The following is a 15215-nucleotide window of genomic DNA, read 5'->3' as shown; positions in this document are numbered from 1 at the left end:
AGCAAATGCAGTCATGAATTCATGAAACTAGCAGATACAGAGAACAAACTATTTTAAAAGTGTGAGTGAATAAAAATAACGTTAAGTATTTGAAGTGTTCTAGCATACAACAGTTAAGAAATAAAGCAGTAGCAGGGTCCTCCCTGGTGGCGCAGTGGTTAAGAAGCCGCCTGCCAATGCAGTGGACATGGGTTTGAGCCCTGGTCCGGGAAGATCCCACATGCCGCGGAGTGGCTGGGCCCGTGAGCCATAGCCGCTGAGCCTGTGCGCCCGGAGCTGCTCTGCAACGGGAGAGGCCATAACAGTGAGAGGCCCGTGTACCGCAAAAAAAAAAAAAAAAAAAAAAAAAGATGTATAGAAAATCTGAATGTCAACATTTTAAAATATAAGCGAATTAAGACATCCTAAGTTCATGGATTGGAAGACTTAATATTGTTAAAATGTCAATATTAGCCAAAGCAATCTACAGATTCAATGTAACCCTGTCAAAATCCCAATGACATTTTCTGTAGAAATAGAAAAACCCATCCTAAAATTTACATGGAGTCTCAAGGGACCCTGAATAACTAAAACATCCCTGAAAAAGAAGAACAAAACTGGAGGAATCACACTTCCTGATTTCAAAACTTACTACAAAGTTACAGTAATCAGAACAGTGCGGTATTGGCAAAATGCAGACATAATAGACCAACAGAACAGAATAGTGAATCCAGAAATAAATCCTCACATATATGGTCAGATGATTTTTGACAAGGGTGCCAAGACCATTCAATGGGGAAAGGACAGTCTTTTCAATAAATGATGCTTGGAAAACTGGATACCCATACGCAAAATAATGAAGTTGAACTTACCTAACACCATATACAAAAATTAACTCAAAATGGATCAAGGACCTAAATTTAAGACTTAAAGCATTAGAAAACACAGGATAAAAACTTCATGATACTGGATTTGGCAATGATTTCTTGACATGACACCAAAAGCACAGGTAACAGAAGAAAAAAATAGACAAACTGAACTTAATGAAAAATTTTAAATTTTGTATATCAAAAGACACTATCTGTAGAATAAAAAGGCAACCCACGGAATGGGAGAAAATATTTGAAAATCATATATCTGAAAAGGGATTAATATCCAGAATATACAGAGAACTCCTAAAACTCAACAACAGCAAAAAAAGTCCGACTCAAAAATTGGCAAAGGACTTGAACAGACATTTCTCCGAAGAAGATATATTAATGGCCAATAAGCACATAAAAAGATGCTCAACATCACTAATCATTAGGGAAATGCAAGTCAAAACTACAATGGGATACCACCTCACACCCACTGGGATAGCTATTATCAAAACACCAGAAAACAACAAGGTTGGTGAGGATGTAGAAAAATTGCTTGTTTACTGTTGGTGGGAAAAACTTCTTTTTTTACTATGGAAAAAAGTATGGAGGTTCCACCAAAAGGTTAAAATAGAAACACCATGTGACCCAGCAATTCCACTTTGGGTATATACCAAAAAAGAACTGAAAGCACTGTCTCCAAAACATATATGAACACCCGTGTTATAGCAGCATTATTCACAACAGCTAAAAATATGGTAGCAACCCACATGTCCATTGACAGACGAATGGATAAGCAAAACTTGGTATATACATACAGTAGAATATTAGCCTTAAAAAGGAAGAAAATTCTGAAATATGCTACAACATGGGTGAACCTCGATAAAATTGTGCTAAATGAAATAAGCTAGTCACAGAAAGACAAATATTGTATGATTCCAACTATATGAGGTATTCAGCGTAGCCAAAATGATAGAGACAAAGTATAGTGGTGGCTGCCAGGGGCCGGGGGGAGAGGAGCAGGAGGATGAGAAGAGAGTTCCAGGTTTACAAGATGAAGAGTGACGGAGATGGATGGTAATGACGGCTGCACAACTATGGGAACTGTACCCTTAAAAATGGTTAAGGTGATAAATATTTACGTGTATTTCATTTAACACAATAAAAAAAGAAAAAATATATATCATTTGAAAACAGAAAGAGCAGCATGTAAAATCTGAATTTCAACATTTTAAATTATAAATTAATTATACTCAGTTATACAAATTAGCATAAAATTATGTTTATACAAAGGGAAAAATTAAAGCTGAGATGAAATTTTAAGTCATCGAGTTTTAAAATAACAGTAGACAACTGGTAGTTGATTTTCATTGTCAAAGCTAATATTGGTTTTGTTAGACACACTTAATGCGAATAAAACTGGTATTCAGCAGTGTAAACATATAAACCCAGTACATCCTTTTGTTTCTGAAATTGGATTGCTTTATTAATGTTCAACCTTATTATCTACCATACAACAGTAAGAAAACAAAATTCACCTGTCACAGAAACAATATTAAGTAATCTTCTCATGGTCTGAGGACTTATGTCACTGAACCAGTCCTCTGTAACCAGCAGTTTTGTAAGATCAAAGGACATCTGCCGAGTAATCGTGCGCTGCATCTGTCTTCTTCGGTAAGTATCCTGAAACAGTGAACCCATACTTCGAGCCTGAGAACTTAAGGCTTTTTGAGAAGTTAATATATGTTTATGTCAACAACAAAAACAATCCAAAATTTTAGTCAAAGAGGAAGACTATATAGTAATAAAAGGTATTACTGTTACTTCCTGAGGCAGAATATTTACAGAACAGTTATAAAGTAATATCAGCAGCAACTGCATCAAATGCTATGGTTTAGCTTCAGGTGTATTTTGATTTATAGTTGTACAGAGAAAGCTCGATGCCTTGAAGATCATAAATAAGCAGAATTGTGTAAAGAAAATTCAACTCAAACTCTTATGGGAGCTCAGTATTTATAGGAACCCTGAAATAATAAAGCAAATAACCCCTCATCTAGATTTAAGGATTCAGCATTTTGATATTTAGGTTATTTTTAAACGTATGACACAGCTGCTCTAACTATCCTCACATCTGCATAAGAATTAAAGGCTCTCTCCTGGGTGGGGTGGGGTAGGGAATCCCATCTAATCAGAGGAGGAACAGGCACAACAAAGGTGCGTTCTCATCTAAGGTCATGAGACAGGGGAATGTGGATACAATTACAGGGAACCCAGGAGTCCAGACTCACAGGAGAGAAATTCAAAACTGTAAATCACACCCTGCTCTTAATTTAGAGCTGTCAACTGTCATTCATAATATTATTTTCACATCCATACTTCTACATGGTAGAGGCATAAAGTCAAAATATCACTGAAGACACATTTTTTTAAATGTAAAATGTCCCAACTTAATGTTAGCAAACAAGGGGGAAAATAAATGGCGCTAATGCTAGCCCAGCCTAGCCATCCTTGAGCAGCACTATCACCATAACTTACCTGCAAGTGGGCATCTTCCTGCCTTGTAATACTCCCTTATTCTTTACAAAAGAAGGCTCCTAAAGATAGGGTAGGACAGGGAAACTAGTGTTCCAGGAGAAAACCAAGGGACTGGGAAGGGCACAAAATCACTATGTGGGGAGAAAAAAAGAGTACACATCTCACAAACATCGGGGAAGGAGGAAGGCCAACAGGAAAACAAAGCAAGGAATTGTTCTCACACTACGCGCCTCTCTCTCCCTTACAGCTATGGTGACATGGGTCCCTGGAATGAACACAACTTGACCTGGAATGAACCCAGTGGTTCTCTAACCCTCGATGAAATCATCTGGGGAGCTTTAAAATCTCACCCTCAGAGGTTCTGATTCAATCGGTCTGGAATCTGGAGTGGCACCTGGGCTGAGAGCAGGCTGGGAGAGGACAGGCACTCCTATATAATTTACAGTTATTATGGCTCTAGGTTCAGACATTCCTTGAAAAACCACCTGAAGCTGAAAGGAAATCCAATGATAAAATTTACTGATGAGCTCAACGCAGTATTTATAAAATATTACGTGGCATCACCTTGGTTTCATTTAAATAATAGCAATACAAACAAATGGCTCAAAACATAAGGTAACTTACCCGTCTATTAAGGGCCGTCTTACTACCAAGTTTTGTCATCTCTCCAAGGCTGTTTTGTGAAACTCTCCTGTCAGCATCTTCCTGCAACCCTTAAAGAATTTATCAAGAAAGCACCATTGTATTAAAACTCTGTTGTATGTGATATTTAAAGAGTAGTGAAATATGAACAATATTTTTCAAGGTAAAAGGAGATGCACCATAAAAAACTACAGAACTACTTCAAACCCAAAGTGCCTGAGGAACTCGATCTTTACCTGTATTATCTGGGCATGGAATATCTCCATTAGCTGCTGAGGTGACAAGAAATTTCCTTGCACTGCTTAGCCCACGGCTATTGAGGAAAACAGGCAGATGAACTATGTTGCGCATATAGTCGTGTCCATTGATGTTTGAGTCACGAAGCACGCTGTTGAGGTTCTGGTTAATTGCCTTTATAATAATATGTGGATCACTTGCAAAAATAGCAATGAATGGGCCTTTTGAAAACAGAACTCGGACCTGTGGTAGAAGAAATGTATAGTTATGATAAGATAAAAATTTTAAATTATCCAAAGTAATAAAACACCTCTTCAAAATCTGTGCTGGCCTTTGGTGACATTTCCTTTTCATTCAAGTATTATTCTATATGAAAACAAATTTATCAAAGTCTCAATCTGGTTTGTCACCATCTGACAATCTTTCAACATCTGACAAGTGATAAAATCTCCAAAGAAAACAATTAATCCTGTCGTATTTCGAGACACTTATGGTCTACATAAGAGGTAAGATCAACACACATGAGAAATATTCATGAATACATACGACGTACTAACCACATTGGTCTCCGACCAGTTACACACTGCTGTTTGTAACGTACCTTACAGAGAGCCACTGGCGTGCCCTACTTTAACAGAACTCTACAAATTCTGTGGTTTCCCTGCCCTTAACTCTATTCCAGCCATCACTATCTGCCAGGAAGAGCTGGGTCACACTACGGACTTCAGCGACCCTCTATTCACTTTTTCCCTCACACTGCCGTTAAGCTAGAATTGTTTCAATCTGCTTGTGATGAAACTTTTACTCTTGCTATGTGTCTGCATAAAACATGGTTGTTTTTACAAAAGACGTAGTATTCAAACTCCACTTGAGATACTCATGAAGCGACTCCTCTCAGCTGCCACATATGTGACAATGACAAGTTTCAAGTTGGTTCAGACATACGGTGTCCAGCATCTGGAGTACTCTGTCCTGCTCACAGGCATCCAGCCCGTCGATGATAACCACCAGCCTTGTCTGATTCTGAGTGAAGCTGTCAATGGTTTTTGCCATCCTGGCCATCAATTCCACTTCACACTTAAGAACCTGTGCAAAAGAAAGGATACAAAGCACTGAAATCTGAGAAAGTTAAGCACATTTCTTAAAAAGCCTGACAGAAAGTCAGCTAAAGGAAGAAAAGAAATCCAAAGTCCTCACTGCCAGTTGTGGTTCCGCTCAAAACTGTAGCGAGTGCTTCACCTAAATTAGAGCATTACAATAAGGTAGACACTGTCATATCCATTTTAAAAGGACAGACTTGGCTAAGTGACTTACTTGCTGAGATCACATGCTCTGAATGACAGAAGACATATTTGAATGCAAATCCAAATAATCTAAATACCACACTACATTTGACCCCCGATGGCATGTGACCCTGATCAAAGAGTAAGGGGCTGCAGGTAACTGTATAAAGCCCTTTTCTGTTCTAAAAGTGTGTTCCTATCTTATATGTTTTGGTGGTTCAATCTGCTTACTCCACCAGGCTCTAGAGCAACCTATATTATTAGGTAGTAATTACCAACTGTGGAATAATCTGCAACTTTTTGAGTATCTTATAAAAGTCTGTTTTATAAAAATACGTTATTTTTGTAACTTTTCCCACTTCACATATGTATTTTCATAGGAAAAATCTAGAGTAAAACTAAAAACAAATGCAACGCTTTAACACTCCCTAAAGCCCCATGGTCATGGGGAGCATATTCACATTAGGATTATTTTCTGCACGGCTTGTGGGATCTTAGCTCCCCCCCGACCAGGGATTGAACTCCGGCCCTCGGCAGTGAAAGCGCGGAGTCCTAACCACTGGACCACCAGGAATCTCCCAGGATTATTTTCTAAGAAGCAGTGAGTGCTTACTTTCATGAATCCTTCACTTTTCAATTTGTGCAGTTTGGAGGCAGCATTATGGAGGCGTTTCCTTTGAGAATTCAGGAGCGAGTCCAGCACCTGCCACCATGTACGACAATTCAGCACAAAGGCCAATCCCACTATCGACGCAACTGATATGAGGACGGCATTCACTGTCAGATGCTTTGGGTCAACTCTGAATATAGCCAGAAGAGTAATTCCAGCAATAATGCAGCCAAAGATAAAAAGGAAGATGACGAAAGATGGGAGACAACACGTTTTTTTCCATTTATTTTTACCTGTAATACAACAAATGGTTTTAACATGTCAAGCATCCAGAAAATCTCAATCATTACGGTGACAGCATATGACAAATCTGATGTTCAATTCATGTTTTCATGCACTGCATCCATCCCATCCTCAAGCCCTATATACACACAAAGAAGAGAAGGAGGTCCTACCCTGTGTATCTTCAGTCTTGAATACTCGGAAAAGCCTGGTTGCCAAAAAGCCAAACTCTCTTTCACAAGCATCCGAGAGGGTGGCAATCATTTCAGCCATTGATGTTTCTCCACCTACACTGGACAACCTATTGTAATCTGTAAACAAAAACCTTGGGGAAAGGGGAAAGGGGAAAGAAAATGTTACTCAGCTATCTGAAGAAACGATTTCAACATATGTTATCTCTATCATTTAGCCTGTATTTCTTCATGTCTCTTTCAAAAGGTTGTTTTTAAAATTCTAAGGAGGGAAAACAACTTGTAATTAGGAACTTCCATTTCTAACATCTTATATACTTTTCTCAGGAAAAGGCAATAACGAAAGTTAAATGTAGTAGACTTATATGAAGTAATTCTGACTAAAGGCAGAAAGGGAAAAAGATTATGACAGCTTAGCCAAGGAATCAGACATCTCAACAGATCTCATGATACAACGATTAAAATGATTAAAAGGTGACACCCCACGGCTTCCCTGGTGGCGCAGTGGTTGAGAGTCCACCGGCCGATGCAGGGGACACGGGTTCGTGCCGTGGTCCGGGAAGATCCCACATGCCGCGGAGCAGCTAGGCCCGTGAGCCATGGCCGCTGAGTCTGCGCGTCCAGAGCCTGTGCTCCGCAACGGGAGAGGCCACAACAGTGAGAGGCCCGCGTACCGCAAAAAAAAAAAAAAAAAAAGGTGACACCCCGTATCAGCCAAAAAATGCTGCACAAAGAAAGTTTTCTAAGCAGCAACCGAAGAGAGTAAAACCTTGAGAAAATATTATAATAATTAAGAATTGAATGCCATTTAAAAACTCAAGCTTTAGAATGTTTTATTTATAGTTTAAACATCTACCAGGGATTTAGAAAGAAGCTATAAAATATTCATTTCACAGTTGTTCTGCAAAGTAACTGAATTATTTGTATTTTGAGTCTCTGAATGGATATTATTTCTGCATTAGTTCCTTTCTTCCCTTCTACCCCTAAACTAAACTCTCATCTCAATCCTGTAGATAGGCATTGCTTTCAAAATACCATCTAGGATCACGTTGTAATATGTATCTGCATGCTATTTTAATTGTTCTAATTTTTTAAAAAAATACCATCTCATTAATTTAAAGTGTTTCTATTTTATATAAAAATATCTTCTCCAATTCTTTTATTACACTCTGCATATTTTCTTTTTATGCTTTTCATTTTAACTTCTCATTTTAAATCCTTTTCTTAATACTCCTATATGTCAATTATTTGTAAGCTTTTATCTTCCTCTCTTATATTATAGTTTTGAGGTCTTACCTGGTTTGGCCTATTTACTTTCAGCTTAACTTAAACATATTTTATCTTATAATAATTTTTAAATTCTTAATCATTTAGTGCATATTTAACTAATTACTTTACTAATTTCTATTGAATTCCTTTTGCTTTCAGTTCTCTAAACTTTTTCTTTTTTCATTTTACTTTCCTCTGGAGCCCTCTGGCCTTCCTTTACTCTTTGACTTACATGTTTCTCATCTTTTCTGAACTGTTTTCTCATACATTTCCTATTTGATATTAAAAATAATTTTAGAGGAGTGGGTAAATATATTTCCACAGGTGAGGAAAGAGCAGCTCAGAGCACAAGCTGAATTGCCAAAGTTACACCCTGATGTAAACAGATGCCAAGACTCCTTTCACTCTTTTCAAATAGACCAGCCCTCTTTTCAAATTTGTCCAAAGGATGATAACAGGTGTCATAAGGGGGGAACATGGGTTTATGCTCAAATAAAATTTGGTAAATCAAAGTTAAATTGATTTCTTTATGAAAAGGTGTCTCTGATCCTTTAATGTACAAGAGGGAGCTATAATATGAAGTGTTTCCCACACAGATTTGACCAGGGAGTATTTGTTTGCTTTACTTCTCACATTGAAAAGTTTAAGGGACCAATGTTTTTTTGGAATATACATTGAGAAATGATGCATTTATAAACTTTTACTTGCTTCATCTTATTAAAAGTTACTTCTGTCAAAGGGACCAACTCACCTCACAGGTAAAGCTTTAGTGGTTTGCTCTGGCAATTCAGGCGGATTCACAAACATCAATTTGAGGAGGAGCTCCAAATACCCAATATGTCTTGCCAATCTAGTACTGAGGACCCAGGCCCAATTCCAATTCTCTCCTTCCCTTCGTCCACCAAAGTAAACAACAACTGAAATTCACGGTTTAAAACAAAATTATCCAGGACAATCATTAGTCAAGCAGCCTCTTTTCTCCAAACAGTCAAGTATCAAGTAGTAACAGGTAGACTTACATAATTTTCATGGTCCCATTCCATTTCCTAACTACTCCTCAAAGAATTACTCAATTAATTAACCTCCTTCAACATACATCAGGTATGTGAAAAATGGAAAGTAAGCTGACTAAAATATGACATAAGAAGCACAATCAGAAAGATAATGCCTTAAACAGAAACATAACCCTTAGTTCAGATTCAAACATAAAGACTGGTTTTATCACCACTTGCAAATGCTGAAGTTACCAGTATTTCCTCCAAAGGTAAATCTATTTCCTTTCTTGCAACTGAAGACACTTGCAAGAACAGGGATTATATGTATTTATTACTTTGCTTTTAGATAAAATAAAAATTACAGTCATGGTCAAAATGATCACGAGCACGTCATGACAGCTATAAAAACTTATTTTTAAAAAAGGATTTAAATATAAATCATTAATTAACATATAAAAGGGAAAGTATAATAAATAAAAGTTCTGCTTCAATATTAACAAGTAGTGCACTAGTTTTTAAAGCTGTACCAGCCAGGCTGGGGACAATGTTCCTCTAGGCCAACTTACAAAATAGCAAAAAATCAATTTTCTCACCTAATTATGAAAATCTCTTACAGACTTTAGGAGAAAGATATAGATACAATTTTAAGTAAAACAATGAGTTCTGACATTCTCTACATTTTTGAAAAAGACAAAAGGCAAAGACTTACTAAAAAATATATATAAGAGAGCCAAGAAGCTCAATGACACCGCTATTCCAAGATTTGGGTCAATCGTAAAAGCAAACAATAAACCAAGGCCTCCACAAAGAAGCAGGGTCAGAAATACTATAAGCCATGAAAACTGAAAAAGAGGTTCAATCTGTTGTCCTGCAAAGGTTTTCATTTCATCTGAAAGAGAATTTAATATGAAAACATTATTTCTGTTCTATTTAAGAAATACAACTTCAAACATTTTGAAATTTTCACATTTTCAATATAAACATTTACTGAGCACTTACCAAGTCCCTAGATAGAATGCTGGTACTTAACCATTTTAACCAACGTTCTCTTCTGATAAGAATCTCATTCCCTAGGGGTACCTCTACCCTTGACCCTTGTCCTACCCACTCTCTTGCTTCCTACTGAAAATGCACAAAATCCTCTTTCATATATTCCCATCCGTTAAGATTTTGTTGATATTTATTCTTGTGGTTTGTATCACACAATCAACAAGGTACTGTTTCCAGATATAAAACTAAAAACTATTATTCTGTTATGTGTCTTCAAACTATTATACCTAGCTATAGCACCACCATTCCTCCCCGCTCCTCCTCACCCCTTCTCCCTCCAATTACATCTGAGGATCACTGCTCTTAAAGGTGTGTGCTCAGTCCAGATGAGCCCTGAACAAGGCATTCTTACTACTAAACTTAGCAAGAATTTTACAGGCAATACTGACACCTGTCCTTGAAGAACGAGTGAGATTTTGCCAAACTAAAGGAGTGGGGCTTAGCGGGGAGGTGGGGGACCTGTCCAGGAAGCTCCTAGTAGAGAAGGCCACTCAGGAAGGGTCTAGTGGGCTCGCGTGGGCGCAGGCAGCCCCTACGCCTACAGCCCTGAGCACACACAGGGGGCAGTCCCGGCAGGGGTGCTCACGCAAACTGACAGTCTGTGAAGGGCCTGGGTAGGACGGTTATAAACAGCACTCGCAGGGAATGTGCTACGAAGGGGTTTTAAGTATGCTATAACACAGCTGGATCTCTGTTTTAGAAAGAGAACTCAAATAACGGTGTAGAGGATCAACCACATACCCATACATAAAACTCTATTCTACCATACGACCCAGCAATCCCACTACTGGGCATATACCCTGAGAAAACCATAATTCAAAAAGAGTCATGTACCAAAATGTTCATCGCAGCTCTATTTACAACAGCCAGGACATGGAAGCAACCTAAGTGTCCATCAAACAGATGAATGGATAAAGAAGATGCAGCACATATATACAATGGAATATTACTCAGCCATAGAAACGAAATTGAGTTATTTGTAGTGAGGTGGATGGACCTAGACTCTGTCATACAGAGTGAAGTTAAGTCAGAAAGAGAAAAACAAATACCATATGCTAACACATATATATGGAATCTAAGAAAGAAAAAAAAAAAAAAGGTCATGAAGAACCTAGGGGCAAGACACAGACCTACTCGAGAATGGACTTGAGGATATGGGGAGGGGTAAGGGTAAGCTGTGACAAAGTGAGAGAGTGGCATGGACGTATATACACTACCAAACGTAAAACAGATAGCTAGCAGGAAGCAGCCGCATAGCGCAGGGAGATCAGCTCAGTGCTTTGTGACCACCTAGAGGGGTGGGATAGGGACGGTGGGAGGGAGGGAGACGCAAGAGGGAAGAGATATGTGTATTTATAACTGGTAATGTATATGTATAACATGTATAACTGATTGTTTACACCACTGTAAAGCAATTATACTCCAATAAAGATGTTTAAAAAAAAAAAACTCTATTCTTCTTTACTTAAAAAAACAAAAATACACAAGAGAAAACTTTGTTATATATGCAGACTTTTTACAAACATACCTTCTAGTTTCTTGAGCAAGAAGGATTTCCCACTTCCCCACTGTGCATACAGCCCCACACAAATGGGCGGCTGCATGGTAGGTTCACTGAGAATATCTGCCAGGGCACTGCTATACAGATCATAACCAAGCATGTCACCATCTGTTTCCGTAGGAGACAAGTGTCCTGTAATTATAAACACATCATATCCTTGCATTAAAGACATTACTATTAAAAAGGAGCATCAATTTTCATTTATTAATTGTTTACTTAATTGAGGAAAAACTTATTTTAAATGGTTAGACCTGTGTAAAAATAGGTTCAGAGGTGCTTAAGTTAATACCATGTTTCATAAAACTTAAGATACCTACTAATTATAAGATGCATCATTATTATGTACGACCAAGAAAGAAAAAGTGCTGCCAAATTATGACACGATGCTTTCTTACCCGTCAATTATAAGACATATTCCAACTTCAGGGATGCTAAAATGTGGAGTAAAGTAGATTTTACAATCGATAAAATGATTAAAACAGTAACTAGTCCTTCGGAATCATTTTAATATGTATAATACCTATATAAAGAAGGCTATGTTAGTGAAAATCATAATAGATAACCAGAGAAAAAGAGACCTTCTATGGTTCCAGACAGAAAGGTTCAATAACTTAAAAAGAGCAATTCTCCCCCAAATTAATCTACCACTTTAAGGCAATTCCAATAATAATATTCCATGAGAGTATTTTGAAAAGCTGAAAAGCAAGAAGAACATGTAAAAATAGCTATGAAAAATAATTTAAAAACTACCAAAAAGTAGCTGTCTTTGAAGAAGAATCAAAATACATTCTAAAGCTACAATAATTACAACATCACAGAACTCACACAGGATATTAACATGTGGCATTTCAAATCAGTGGGGAAAGGATGAATTAGTAAGTGGCATTGGGAGAAGTAAGCCATCCATTTTTTTAAATAAAATTAAAACTCTGCATCTCATACTTTAACAAAAATAAGTTTCTGAAACATTAAAAAATTAAATGTAAAGAGTAAAACTATAAAAGCAGTAGAAGAAACTATAAGAGGAAAAAACTATAAAAATCTTTGTGTGGAAAAGGCCTTTCTTTCTCAATATAATACTTAAGCCAGAACTGCAGGAAAAGACCAACAAGTAAACTACAAATTTATATAACTTTTGGATGGGGAATTAAAAAACCCCATCACCATAAACAAAGAATAAGCACGGGAGAGAGATACAATATATAGGCTGGATCCAGGATCAATATCCTTAAAGACACAAAAATCAATTTTTAAATAATTTTAAAAACTCAAGAAAAAAGACAGCAAAGGATACAAAGAGGAAAATAGCAAAAATGCAAATAGCCTATGAACATATTAAAAGATCTCAATCTCACTAATAATTTTACAATGCAAATTAAAATGAAATTTTTTCTTATTGATCTGATTAGAAAGCTTAAGGAAGCTGGAAATATCCAGTTTTAGCAAGGTTGCAGGAAACTGCATTATCATACATGGTCTAAGGAAGGAGAAATTGTTACAACCATTTTGGCAAGTATCAAAACTGAACATCCACTGACTTGCCAATTCTACTTCTGGGAGTTTATTCCAAGAAAATAATCCTAAAAATAAGAGTTAACAGATATACGTACAAAAAAGATGTTCACTTCAGCACTAGCTTTTAACAGCAAAACAAACCAAATATTCATCAATAAAGAACTGAATGTACTATTAGAACTTAGAAAGAAAGATTGTGCAACAATTAAAATATGGTATAGTTCATTATTTAAAACTTTTATATTATGGTATCTCAAGTTTTTTAAGGCTATATACATAGTATAAAACATTTTTAGAAATGTAAAGAAACTCTTGGCAAGTCATTCAAACAATTACAAATTAGGAGATAAAGGACAATAGGAAATTTGCACTTTCTACTGTATTCATGTTTTAATTCTTAAAATTTAATGTGTGCATTATTACCAACAGAAAAAAATATTTTAAAATACAACTCATAATGTTGAACAGAATCATACTTGCTTATGTAAGTAAACAGCTAAACTGGAAGGTGGCAGGATTCCACTATCTCCTGTTGGTTTCTGGGACTAACATGTCTCTTTTTTAACTCTAGTAGAAAACTGTTCCGTATTTCAAAAGACCACATGTGAATGATTACATTCTCATGTGCATCCTTTACAAGCAAAAACTATTTTAGTACAACATTCAAGGCATTATGTGCTAGATGTTATGGAGGATACAAGATAAGAAGAAAGAATCCCTGCCCTGAATAACTTGGAATCTGGAAGGGAGAAAATTCTAAAAGAAATAAGGGAGAAAATTTTAAAAGAGACAAAATAAAAGGCCATATGTAATAAGTATTGAAAAAGGAAATATAAACACAAATGCTTAAGTATTCAAATGAGGCAAAAATTGTATCTGGTTAGGCAGATCAGTTAAAACGTCACTGAGAACAAGACAACTGACTCCAGCCTTGGAGAGAGATGATTTTAACAAGAACATTCATGGGGATGGAGAGGACGGAGCACAAGCAAAGGTAGAGAGCCACACTCTGAAAACAGAGTGCATTTTGATAAAAGCACAAAGAATACCTGAGAGAATAACAGGGGGAAGAGAGTTTTAGAAAAGTAGGCTAGATTTCTAGAAGTCTTAAAAGCTGATTGTTGACTCTGAATGTACTTAATGTGAATGCTACAATATAATGCAAAACAGCTTTAGACAGGGAAAAGTTATTTTTCTACAGTAAAGTAATAACTTTCTTAACTTTTATAATCTTCAGTTAAGTGAGAAATGCAAAACTGCTGGAAGTCTCTTAATTTTTTCATAGACACTCATTTCTTAAAAGCCCAGTGAGGTACAAAACCCAATACTTACTGGCTCCAAATATTTGAGTTAAAATACTTTTCTGATGGCTACAGTCAATGTTGTAGGGAGTCTCGCCTGCTTTGTTGGGCCTATAAAGTAACCGTCCATCTTTGGGATTTCTTAAAAGAAGTTCTGCCAGTTTCCGACTCCTCCCACGAATAGCAATATGCAAAGGAGTGTCTCCTTTCTGTAAAATAGTGGCAGGAAACTTGAACTTTCACATTTCTTACATATAGTATATACAGAGTAACAATTTTCATGCTTCTATAAAATAACAGAAAATCCAAACTTTTCATATAGAGTGTATAAATAATATGAATTTTTATCTCTGTATCCTCCCCACAATTTCTTTCTCTAGTTCCTTCCCTAGCTTTTCTCAGGTATTATTTCTCCCACAGCCTTCTAGAACGAAAGAGTTACAAGCAACAGGCTTTTTCCTTGCGGCTCCTCCCAGGCCCTGGATCCACCTCCATCACAGGTTAGTAATCATCTATCATCCAGATACTTACTGTCCACAGATGTCAACCACCTTCCTCAACTAATTTATATTCTATTTCACACCGTGGTCTCCATTTATCTAGACAGCTCCCCAATCCATGCTGATATTCCACTAGCACAAGCGACCTCGTCCTTCCTCACGCCCTTTGTCACCATTATGTTAGTTCCCTACATTCTCTTCCTCAGAGTCCTCTATGTTGAATCCATCCTTCTCTGGCTACTACAACTTCTTCCGTTCTCCTCAGCTTTCACGGCTCCCTAACATCAACCTGCCTTCTTCCTTTATTAGAATCTCCATCAAATTAGTATTCACATCCAACACTAAGGAAAGAAAACTAATACGTAAAAAAAAAACAAATTCAGTCCGCAAGGTGTTCTCCACTTTTTA

At 36.9% G+C, this 15215-nt stretch overlaps 1 protein-coding gene across 5 annotated transcripts in view; it reads right to left on the bottom strand.

The window, feature by feature from the left end:
• The window catches only part of KIDINS220 (kinase D interacting substrate 220), a 93030-nt gene that overhangs the window by 46624 nt on the left and 31191 nt on the right, over positions 1-15215 (bottom strand). For all 5 annotated transcript variants that reach the window (XM_029231899.1, XM_029231895.1, XM_029231897.1 and 2 more), the window contains exons 12-21: positions 14339-14516; positions 11459-11623; positions 9590-9769; positions 8637-8802; positions 6599-6750; positions 6147-6436; positions 5196-5336; positions 4250-4493; positions 3996-4084; positions 2375-2519 (exon numbers count right to left, since the gene is read on the bottom strand). In XM_029231899.1, the coding sequence (XP_029087732.1) occupies positions 2375-2519; positions 3996-4084; positions 4250-4493; positions 5196-5336; positions 6147-6436; positions 6599-6750; positions 8637-8802; positions 9590-9769; positions 11459-11623; positions 14339-14516 (1750 nt within the window). The remainder of the gene's footprint in view (positions 1-2374; positions 2520-3995; positions 4085-4249; positions 4494-5195; positions 5337-6146; positions 6437-6598; positions 6751-8636; positions 8803-9589; positions 9770-11458; positions 11624-14338; positions 14517-15215) is intronic.

Source organism: Monodon monoceros, unplaced genomic scaffold (assembly GCF_005190385.1).
Source record: "Monodon monoceros isolate NGI ecotype Baffin Bay Population unplaced genomic scaffold, NGI_Narwhal_1 Super_Scaffold_19, whole genome shotgun sequence".
In the NCBI taxonomy this organism is placed as follows: Eukaryota; Metazoa; Chordata; class Mammalia; order Artiodactyla; family Monodontidae; genus Monodon; species Monodon monoceros.
This window is presented reverse-complemented; position numbering and strand designations above follow the sequence as displayed.